This window comes from Peromyscus maniculatus, chromosome 7 (genome assembly GCF_049852395.1).
Source record: "Peromyscus maniculatus bairdii isolate BWxNUB_F1_BW_parent chromosome 7, HU_Pman_BW_mat_3.1, whole genome shotgun sequence".
NCBI classification, from domain to species: Eukaryota; Metazoa; Chordata; class Mammalia; order Rodentia; family Cricetidae; genus Peromyscus; species Peromyscus maniculatus.
In genome coordinates, this window is record NC_134858.1 from 50,488,597 (window position 1) to 50,500,659 (window position 12,063).

The following is a 12,063-nucleotide window of genomic DNA, read 5'->3' on the forward strand; positions in this document are numbered from 1 at the left end:
TATTGTTTGATTCACCTGGTTTTTGAGGCAGTCTCTTGCTGGCCGGGATCTGAACAGGCTAAGTCCCAGGGATCCGTCTGTCTCTGCCTCCCCAGGACTGAGGTTATAAGTGGATGCCACTGTGCCTGGCTTTTTAAATGAGTCCTGGGCAATCATTTTGGTTCTTCATGGATGTAAGGCAAGCACTCCACTGTCTGAGCTGTCTTCTGAAGCCCAGGGGTGGTCTTATGATTTAGGGAGTACCAATGACCTTTGTCTCCCGCTCACTTTGACTGCATATCTGTGGTACTGCAGGCACCCCTTGGCGGCAGCCTCCTACAGTTGAGGACCGTATCTCCGTGAGTAGGTCATGTCAGGAGATAACCCAGAGCCTGTCTCCACATTGCCTTGGAATTTTTCTTCCTAGGAGGCAGGAGTTTGGCAACCATCAACATTACAACTTCACCTCCTTCTTTCGGAGCTGACAGGGGTGACTAGCACCTCTATTTGGCCATTATGGCAATTATCTTTGGAACCTGTCACAGAGTTGGGGTTCAGGTTCCTCCTCTTAGTGCTTCCTAGCACCAGAGGACAGAGGTTGGGGAGCACTGTTCCCCCCTTTGATGACAGCATTATGGGATGGATTTTTTGGCATCAGAATTCAGTAACAGCAGCATCAAGCACTCACTCTGTCAGCAGGTGTGTCTGAGCTCTTACTACGTTCCTCATCGCAGAGTACAAAACTCCTCTCTCAAATCTTTCCACATAGTGGGGATGCAGGATTTGAGTACCATATCGTCAGTATTCAATATCCATGGGGGATTGGGGCCAGCACACACACCCCCATCAGATGCCAAAATCCACAGATGCTGAAGTTGCTTATTTAAAATGATTCAGTAGTTATCTACAACCTGTGGGCCACCCTACTTTAAGCCACCTTTTGATTACTGATAAAACTTAACCCAATTTAAATGCTATGAAAATTGTTGAACTATATTGTCTAAGGAATGATGACTAAAAAGTTCTTGTATTTCATACAGATCTAATGTGATTTTCAAATATTATTAATTCACGGTTTTCTTTTGTATCCATGGGTACAGAACCAACCCAGGAATAGGGAGGGCCAACTGTATATTCACTATTATGTGGTAAATGAGTACAATTGTGTCTAGGAGCCCAGAGGTCGTTGAATACCATGCTGGAGGAGATGATGTCTGAACTGAGTCTGGAGAGAGATGAGTGGTGGGTAGAGGCAGGCAAGGGTCCTGGGCATACAGTGAGTAATGTTGGCGAGACTCAGCTATGTGGAAAACCACAGTGAGGTACAGCCAGAATGCAGAGGGCAGGTCACCAGGATACAAAGTAAGAGGCAAGTTAGGAGGCAGAGATAGGTCATGGAAGACCCCTGTGCCATGCCAAGAACCCTTGGCTTGATAAAGCAGAAGACAAGGAGGAACCATGGGCATATTTAGAGCAACAGAATAACGAAGTCAGAGTTTCTTTGTAGGTAGATAGCACTGGGTCCAGTCTGGATTAAGGAGAATTCTATACAAAAGTTTAATGTCATGTGTTAGGAACTTATTCGCCAATACTGTAATGCTGGGAGGTAGGACCCTATAGAGGTTAACTGGGTCATAAGGGCTATGTCCCTCTGAATAGACTGTCATTACTGAGGAGAGGGACTTGGTCTCAAAGTAAGTTTGGGGGATGGAGATGTAGTTCAGTTGGTAGAGTGCCTGCCTAACACGCATGAAGCCCTGGGTTCCATCCTAGCACTACATAAACCAGGTGCATCGGCACACACCTATAATGCCAACACTCAGAAGATAGATGTGGCAGACCCCCCCCCCCACACACACACACAGTAAACTGGACTTCTCTGGTTTGCTTGCTCTCTCCTTGCCCCTCTGCTGTGGGACAACACAAAGCATCAGGGTCCCTGCTGGATGCTGATGCACTGTACTTGGATTTCCCAGCCACTAAAACTATGAGAAATAAATTCCCCATCTGCAGCACTCTGTTATAGCAACACAAAAATGGAACAAGACAGAGGTCTTGACTAGGAATTCAGTGAAGGGAAGAGATTCAAGAAATATTGGAAAGTTAAATTGCAGGACTTGTCTGAAGGAGAACTGGGAAAGAGGATTGCGGGTAAACAAAGATTTCAGACTTTGATGAGGTTTTGGGGCCCAGCTCCCTGCGTACATTGAATCTAGTGGGCCCAAACAGACTGTACACGTTGAGTCCAAGGATGGCTAACGGAGCTGCATTCTGGTGGTCACCTCTCTGAAATATTTAGACATTACTTCTTGGCAGTTGAGATCAGGTCTTAGACCTGTGGCCAGGACTGGAGGTGAGGGGAAGAGTGGACTCATTTCCAGACAGTGTTCTGGCAAGGAAGTCTGGAACTGTTCCCCAGCTCCAGATGGCCTGGGAAGGACTACTGAGAGAGAAGCTGAATGCAGGCACCCAACAGTAGAGGAGGGGACAGAAGCCATCATAAGTACAAGTCATGATGAACAGCCTGTCAAACAGCAGGCGACCGGCCAGCCAGAGGGACACATGGGTCCTTTCATTTCCTCTCCTTTGGCTTTGGGCTTCAGTGGGAAGATTTCTTTCTTTCTTTCTTTTTTTTTCTCTCTAAGCAAAAATAATTATGACCAACTAATTGAGACAGCTCCCTTCAAATAAAACAAGACAAAAGCCCAGGTCTCTTCATTCCCACCATTTGTCTTCCCTAACAAGCAACAAGCTTCCCTTCCAACAGCTCTGTCCCTTTTCAGACGGGATGGACAGAAATGTAGTTAACCTCCAGGGAGTGGGAAATCCCCCACCTCAATACATCCTGCTCCCCAGCACAGGGCACCGAAGATGTCTCTTTCTTTTGAAGTTCATGCAGAGTCACTGAGGGGAGAGGCAAAGCGGTCAGTCTGTGTGCACCCCAGCACCAGCCAGGTAGGTGGCCATTCACCTGCATGAAGCCCCCAGAGCATTCGGGCCGGTGACTCCAGACTTAGCTTAAATATACTGAACGCGCACCTCAGGCAACAGAGCAGCAAGGCTAAGAATGAGATCCGGCAGACCTGGGGAGGAGGAGACACCTACTTCAAGTTCATGAGCCTGTGCATTTGCCTAACTTAGCCCCAGAGTTTGATGGAATCAGAATGAGCAGCATTTTTACTCATTAAGATATGAGCTCCTTGGCAAATATTTTCAGACCTATTATTTGTATAAGGTATGCAACTTGATATTATTAATGCAAAATCCAGAACCAAAAAAAATGTATAATGGATTTGGAAGGACAGGACATATGAATTCAAATAATTTCTCCCTTCCTTCCTTCCTTCCATCCTTCCTTCCTTGTTTTTATCTCACTCTTTAATCCAGGCTGTTCTAGAACTGATTGTATGCCCCAGGCTACTTTTAAAAGTCTGATGATACTCTGCCCTTTGACAATTTATATACTACTGGACTACTCATGACTGGTGAGTGGTACAGACTGTGGTGAAGTAGAGCTTGCGAGACAGAGAAACATGGATGGGAACTAAGCTTACTGAGAAACCTGTTGCAAAGAGGCTGGCCATGCGGGCTCAGCTATGGTGTGGATACGTAGCACGTGGTTGGAGAAATGATTGCTAATTATGGCTTGTCAAGTCATTGCAGGCTGCGCTCTGGTGTGTATATGTATGGTTGCAGAAAATAAGTTCTAATTTTGGCTTGTTGCTCTTCCACTGCATGGAATATCACACTTATCAAAGATTAATTCATAGGTGGAATATGTAATCTTCATTTCAGAAAAACTATTCATGTTCCTGTTGGAAACTGAGGCCCTAAACAAAAGACTTGGTGCTTGCTCTGTGGTAGCTGTGGTAGCCTCTGTCCTACCCCTCCTCCTTCCCCTTCCCAGCATTCCTATTTACCTTCAGTAACTGTTGTTGCACGTTCACTACTTTTAACAACCCGGCACATACAAAGAATGAGAATTGAGTAGACTGTTTCATTTTGCTTTTCAACTCTGTAAATTTTAAATACAAAAGAAATACAATAACCTCTGAAAGACTAAGCATGCATTAAAGGTTTCATAGCATCTTTCTCTATTTTCTGGCTTTCTGTTGAATCAGTTGCATCAGAAAGCAATTTCCCAGAATGTCAGTGCTTTCCTATGAATAACTGGCTCACAGAACACCAAAAGAAAATGCATCCTCACAAAAAGAAAATGCGTCCTCGTTACCCTCAGCAATCTTACATGGTTGTATTAGAAGTTTCCAGAAGACTTACATGATCTTACTGTGTTAAGAATTTAAGAGTTTGGAGAAATCTTACCTATAGCCTAACAACACAAGACAACTGTGAAAATATTAATAGATAATGATTTGATTTCCACAAATAAATTTGAGCAGCTTTCGGAAGCAAAGCTAGCAAATTAAAATTGTAGACCACTCAATCACAAACAAAGCAAAACAAAACCCCAAACAAGCCCCCAATTCTTTTCTTCCATTCAGACTGCTCTCTGCGGGGATGGCAGCCCTCACCCACAACCACTAAAATACCTTCCAGTCACTCACTGTGAATGCTCACCATGGTTGATAACCCCGGCAGCTTATTAGATGCTGTTCTAATGGAGTTTAAATCCCAGTAAGACTGGCTCTGTCTTTAAAGGCCTATCTTCATATTAACTAGAATGAATGCTTCCCTCCTTTGTGATCCTAAATCAAGAGTCTTGGCTTTCTGTTACACAAGATCTGTCACATTCTAGGTTATATCCACCTTTATCCACCAATAGATCCTAAATTTCCCAGTGCCGTCATACCATCATTACCAATGTTAAAGTTCATTATGGTTGAAATGGATCTTCCCCTTAGTTTGGTGATGTTTGGTGACATTTTTTAAGACTTTAGCTAGGTGGCAGCACTGAGTCAAGTCATGGGACCAAGAATGTGTGGAAAGGGCATGGCAAGCAAAAGAGAAACTTAGAAAGTAGCGCTGCCGAGGGCATGACGAAGACTTGAGAATGGTTGGCAAACAGGCTTTAAGCAGGGAATAAGGGCAAACAAGACCAGATAAGCAAGCAGAGCTGGGGACAGAGAGTGGAGTCCCAGAGGTGAGGAGGAAATGAGACAGAAGTGACTTAATCAGTCCGAGGAACAGCCCATGAGCATCCCACCACCCAAATGCAGCATCATCAGCTCAGACAGTGTTAAACTCCCATGCCAGTCTGGGACAACTACCTGGGAAGAGACGGTGATCTTGATGGATGAGTTGGGCCACACGAAGCCTCTCTTTGTACTTAGCACTGTAACCTGAACAGGAGGAAGCAAAGAAGCATAAAAATTAAGTGAACCGAGTGTGACATTCAGCACAGGTCTATGGCATGCTCCAGTGGCCAGGCTACTAGATACCTAGACCCACCCATGAACCACTCTCAACAAATATCAGTGTTGCCAACCTTGCTGCTTGTTCTCTTGGTGCTTTATCTCGAACATCAAAGGACCAATGTTATCAACGACACCCAGACTAAAATAGCAAGCATTGGTCCTGAACAGAGAAGACATAAGATTACTCATATCTAAGAGCACGTGAAATAATGTTCAACTCTCCAATAAGGCAAAATAGCGAAGGCCAGACAAACTCAGTCTTTGAGTTTATCTGATAAGCAAAAGATTAAAAGAATGTACTAACTGGTGGGTTAGAGAGATGGGTCAGGGTTTCTGAGCATTTTCTGCTCTCGCAAGGGACTGAGTTCAGTTCCCAGCACCCATGTGGCAGCTCACAACCATCTGTAGCTCCAGTTCAAAAGACCTGATATCCTCTTCTGGTCTCTGTGGGTACCGAACACACAGATGCACGGACATATATACAAACAAAATACACATACAAATTAAAGTAATTATAAAAAAGAATAGTAAACTGGGCAGTGGTGGCACACCCCTTTCATCCCAGCACTTGGGAGGTAGAGACGGGTGGATCTCCGAGTTTGAGACCAGCCTACAAACTGAGTTCCAGGACAGTCAGGGCCATTCAGAGAAACCCTGTCTCGAATAACCTCCCACCTCCAGGCAAAAAAAAAAAAAAAAAAAAAAAAAAAAAAAAAAAAAAGAATAGTAATAAATATTATGAATATTATGAGGAAAAGGCCCTTGCATGGAGACAGATATGTCCTGAGTAATTTGATGATGATTTATAAACAACTAAAACAGGTTCCTTCTTTGGCTTGCCACTACTAACTTCAAAGAAATTGATTCTGCAGAATAACCAGTTTTAAACTATGGTCACATCGACATCATAACCATGAAAAATTAAAAATAACTCATGTATCTAACCATAGTAACAGAGATACAATAGTGGAATATTGATTGAGTTCAGCAGTGTTCTTAACTATAATGCTAAATGCAAGCATACAGTTACTGCAGAATATACGGTGTGAGAACATTTTTCAAATAGAAAACCAGCACACTGAGTGAGTGGGGAAACGGTATGTAATCAGAAAGCATCTTTTGTTTTACCTCCTACGATCCCTTTAAGTGTTATTAAATTAAAATCGGGAGTATTGCCATGACCTCGCTCCTCACTCTTACATAATAAAAGTCCTTGGCTCACTTTTAAACACACAGCACAGTTGCATTTCGATAAGATAACTAGAATGTCCAGTTCAGCCTAAGCCCAGCTAGATTCGGTGGAATAGCTGGTTCCTCTCGGCAGCCCAGCCGCCACCTGCTGCAGGGAGCATCTACCACAGTGAGGAAGGAGCTGGTCCCTTCTCTCTGCACTGTAAACCGCTTCCTCTCTTCCCTGGCCGTCCTTGGGTCCCTCCTGACTCTTCCCGGGCAGACGAGGAGGATGGTGGGTAGGAAAAGAGGAATGATGAAGGCTGAGAGGTGTTTGCTGGAAGGCTGTCTTGGCTGGAGTAGCTGTAGTGTGGCCTCATACATAGTGTGGAGCAGGTGAGTCAGACACCAACAGCTTCCCCCAAAACTGTGGGCAGCATAACAAAGCCCCCCAGTTGCCCCTCTGTGAGAGCATGCCTGTCACCAGCCTGCCCTGTGTTTCCACTGCTATGATCCAGTGTGGGTAAAAGGATGAGTTGCTCCAAGAAGGCTTTTTGCAAATCCCACCAAGCAGGCTCCCCTCCCTGGGCTTCCTGCAGCTCGCCTAGATTTTGGGAATCCCTGGTTTTATTCCTTGGCTAAAACCAACACAGACAGGGGCTCAGTATTGTGCCTCTTTTAAAGCTCTTAAGTGAACACGCACCACTACCACCACCACCTCTGGTTCTGGGGATTGTGAGTGATGTTTTTCTTTTTTCGCTTCAAGATATTTTGATAATTTCCAGGTTTTCTGTGTTGAGTTGAATTACGTTTTCATAAAGTCAACTTAGAAAAACTTTATAATGAAAAAGCAGTCGATTTTGTCAGCATTTGAAGGATCCTGTTCCTCACACTAAGAATTGCCCTGAGAACAAATTCCTATGTGTCACTTACAGCTGGATGTTTTACTTTTCAGCTTGAGGTGACAAGGAGCTTATACTAGTTTCCCATAACTGGTGGGTGGCTTGTTGTTGTACAGTTACAATGGGGGGTCAGGAAATAGCCTGGGCCCCATGCAGCCAGTCCTCAGGAGCTGAAAAGTGGCGGCACTCTGGTCCCAGTCTTCCAGGTGAGAGTCACCCGGTCTGGGGCTCCGAGTTTTTTCTCCGCTCCTCCTTGTTCACATCCATTTTCATGGCCGAGTGCCTTCTTCATCATCCACTTCTGTCCCGGGCTTCCGCCCACCCGTGCACTGCTGTTGCGTTCTGGCCCCTGTGGGTTTCTGCTCAGTGCTTCTCACTGTGTTTCTCTCAGACGCTTGTCACTTCAGTTTGTTCTGATCGTCATGATTTCAAGATGTGGCAAGGCATGATTAAATCGTTCTCACTCTCCAGACTAGAGCATGTCGGCTGCTGACGTTCTTGCTCCAGTTGAGCTCTGAGTCAATCACAAGTTGCTGGTATGGTTGATTAAAGCCAGGAATGCCAAACATTTGGGATCCCGTGACCCAAAGCCCAGGAGTCACTCCTGACCACTTTGGTACTAGTGTTTCCCAGTACACCTTGGGTGGCCAATGGGAAGCCATTGTCTCAGGCAGATGTCCTATGCTTGCGTTAATTCTGTGGCTGGGTGGTATTTTGTGATGTTTATAAAGAGAATAGATATAACAGAATGATTTTTTAAAAATATTTATCAAATTGTGTTCTTTAATTTTTTGTGTGTGTTTATGTATGTACCATGATACATGTGTAGAGGTCAGATGTCGACTTGCAGGAGTCAGTTCTTTCCCTTAACCATGTAGGTCCCAGGGACTGAACTCAGGTCCTGCGGCCTGAGGGCAAGTGTCTATCTCAGCAGCCTCAGAATGATTTTAAACCAACCAAAACAAGAGGTAGGAGCAAACAGGCTGCACAGGTTGCTTCTTCTAGGCTAGACATTACTTTATTCTAACCTAAAAGAGAACAAGACTTAGTAATTCCGAGCTGAAGAGGTGTTGACTTTTAAGGTCATTGATAGATCCGCCACACCCATTTGCAGACGCCAAGGGAGCATCTGTTTTCATTACTGCTTTTCCTCTCTCAGATGCACCTGGCATTGACTTTTCTCTCCATTCTTGAGGGATGAGTTGGTTGTTTACACACCAAGACAGATTTTTCCATGCCTATTCACATCACAGACACATCAGCTTACCGTGCACTGTATCCTATCAGAGTCACATTGTTATCTGTCATGTTTAACCATGTTCATTCAAAGCCTTTCTCCAAAGACCCACTGGCTGAGACTTTTTGATTCAATACGCTGTAAACAAGGAGCCCAGATTTGTTTCTGAGATCTGAATTCAGGTGCTAGCATCCAGCCGGGTGTGACCGTGCATGCCTTTAGTCCCAGCACCCTACTATTTGTAGGTGCTAGAGACATGTCGCAGCAGTCAAGAGATCTGTTGCTAGCCAGGTGGTGGTGGTGGTGGTGGCACACACCTTTAATCCTAGCACTCAGGTGGCAGAGGCAGAGGCAGGTGGATTTCTGAGTTCAAGGCCAGCCTGGTCTACAGAGCAAGATCCAGGACAGTCAGGGCTACACAGAGAAACCTTGTCTTGAAAAACAAAAACAAATGAACAAAAAAATAGATGCTAGCATCCAAAAGCTAAAATTACATCAAATAACAGCAAACTTGTTTGTGGTTTGTTCTTCACTACCAGAAAAGAAATCTTAAAAAAATATATTAAGACAGGGTCTTTAGTCAGTGATTCGGTGAGATGGCTCGGTGGATAAACACACCTGCTGCCATACCTGATGGCCTGTGTTCAACCCCTGGGACCCGCATGGTGGAAGGAGAGAACCGACTCCAGAAAGCTGTCCCCTGACCTCCACATGCACTGTTGCATGCACACACCCCAACAGCGACATATCCCCTGCCCCTTACACACTCAGGTTGTCATAAAGTTCCAAAAAGAAATTACATAATGTATATGCACTTGTATTACTAGCATTATTACTTCATTTTACTCCAAGTGCAGATTTTATTATGAATTATTTCAGGACTATTTCAAGAAAGATGTTTTGGTTTTTTTAAAAAAATGTAACTATACCTAAAGACAAACATTAAAGTCTCATGGATGAAATAATAACAAGTGGAATAAATTATCAGCAGAGTGATGATTATAATGATCACATTTTATCTGTGTGTATGTGTATATATGACTGTGTATGTGTGTGTGTGTGTGTGTGTGTGTGTGTGTGTGTGTGTGTGTGTGTGTATAAACTCAAAGTATGCCCACCATGATAGCATACACCTTTAATCCCAGCATTTGGGAGGCAGAGGCAGGTGATCTCTGAGGTGGAGGCCAGCCTGGTCTACAAAGTGAGTTCCAGGACAGCCAGGGCTACACAGAGAAATGCTGTCTTGAAACAATAAAAGAAAACCAAACCAAAACAACAACAACAACAAAAGCTCAAAGTGGGGAGTGTATTCAAGGTCTCGCCCTGTGGGTGTGTGGTTTCGGAGGACGCTGAACACCAGGTCCTGTGGTTGTCAGTGGATGAAGAAAAGCAGGGCATCCCCACAGCTGATCTCTGTAACACTGCTTCAAGAGAGCGCTTGGAAAAGGCAGCAACCATTTAAGTACAGCTTCCTTCAGAGCAGAAGCCTTTCTGAAAACACCCTGCACACTACAACCAAACCCATGGACTTTAATGTGCCCGCCCATAAGCTCTCTGCGAGTGACTTTTGCCACGGGCGGGGCCGGCAAGTCACAGGTTTCCCTGACTTCCACTGTCCCCCGTGGGAACCCAGAAAGCGATGTATTCACAGCGGTTACGTTTAGGAAAACTCAGGCCAGTTTCTCCACATTCATGGAGGAGAGGCCCACTGTGATGCTTTCTTCCTCCAGGCTTGCATGCTTGGTCGTGTATGAGGACTGGTTGGGAAAAGGAGAAATCATACACGCAATATGAGATATGTTAAAAATGAGGCTAATGCCAGGAAGTTTTAAGACAATATCCTAACACCTTTAAGAACTGTGCAGTAAAGAGCATAAAGTGGGTTGAATATGATAACTGTGCATTTTAATTACAAGATGAGAAGTGAACTCTTCTGCCTAGACCCAAGATGAGTCTAGGAAGTGAGTGGTTTTTGCTAGCCTGGGAAATCGCCTCTTTCTGTCTTCTTTTTCTGGTAGGATGTGTTCTAAGAATAAGCATTAAAGTGAAGGAACGTGGCTTTCACCCTTGCTCCTGTAAAGTAGGAAGGATGCTGTGGCTATACATGAGTGGTTAGAGCCTGTTACCTAACAGCATAAGCACAGAGGATGTGGTCAGAATTTAGGATGTCGTTGTCTTTGGAGATCAGCCACAAATAACATAATAAACAAATCCAAGGTGCTGAGATCATGTACTTTGCCGGAGAGTCCTTTACATGCAGCCTGTACCCTTAGCATACTAACACTCAGTTTTTCAGTCTTAGTGGAGGTGTCTGAGCAACCGGAGGAAGGGGAATAAGAGGTCAGCAGCCGTGAATAGCCCTAGCTTTTAATTTCCTTATGTTCCTTTGTTGATTATGCAGCAATACTCATTCACAGCCGGCAGTCTGTGCAGACCTGACTCGGGGAACTAATAGTCTACCGAGGAGAGTCAGTCAACATGGAAAAGGTTCGGACACTCTACAGAGAAGTTTAATTCTAGGCAAGTGCTGAATAGCTCAGGTTCCAGGGTTTATATACTAAATTGGACATAATAAAAAGTGTTGGAAGTTAGGTAAAAGGTTCCTTAGTCTACTCATCTATTGGGTGAGTTTTATCTTTCACGGTTTCCTTTCCCTCTATATAGGGCTCTGTGGGTATCCACAGGGGGTTGGCTTCAGGATACCTCACTACTTGTATACCAGAATCTGAGACACTCAAGTCACTTATATAAAATGGAATTCCATTTGCATATAACCTTCGAAAACCTCCCAGGTGTTTTAAATCATCTCTAGATTACTTAGAATAACTAATACAATGCAAATAGTATGTAAATGGCTGCTACGCTGCCCTGCTTAGGGACTAAGGGCCTGAGGACATCTGCACTGGAAAAAGCCCAGAAACACTTTGTCTCATCCCTATCTCCAGTTGGTTGAAGTCAAGGATAATGGAACCCAGGGCTATGAAGGGCTGGCCGTGGGGTAACCTCCCTCACTGGGCTGTCATGTGATGAGAAAGTCTGTGTGGGCCCAGAATTGCATATGCTTAACATTTCACTCCTGGCTCCCTCTCTTCTTTGGGGGGCAAAGCAAGGTTAGTGTGTATAAGTTCTCCACATATTCAGCTGCATTATGGAGGTAGTTGCATTATAAAGGTATCAGGAATAACATAAAATACTGCCTTCATCTCCCGTCAGGCCCTTGTCGGTGGGAATCAGTGCTGTCTGGTAGTTTTTGTTTTCATTGTGTGTTAGATCCAGAGAGAAAGGGCAAGAAAATGAAAGGAATCGGACACCAGGGAATGGTGTGAAAGAGCTGGCCAGAACGCAAAGGTCTGAGGACACAGGGTTGAGATCAATGAGATCTCAGATAGAGATGAACACA

At 44.5% G+C, this 12,063-nt stretch overlaps 1 protein-coding gene across 2 annotated transcripts in view; it reads left to right on the forward strand.

Annotated features, from left to right (window-relative positions):
- The window catches only part of Exph5 (exophilin 5), an 80,910-nt gene that overhangs the window by 21,822 nt on the left and 47,025 nt on the right, over window positions 1-12,063 (forward strand). Inside the window, exon 1 of one of the 2 annotated variants that reach the window (XM_076576277.1) lies at window positions 6,112-6,920. The exons of the other annotated variant lie outside the window; for it this stretch is intronic. Coding sequence (XP_076432392.1) covers window positions 6,817-6,920 — 104 coding nt within the window. The 5' untranslated portion in view covers window positions 6,112-6,816. Of the gene's footprint in view, window positions 1-6,111; window positions 6,921-12,063 lie in introns of those variants that run through there. 2 annotated transcript variants of the gene reach the window in all.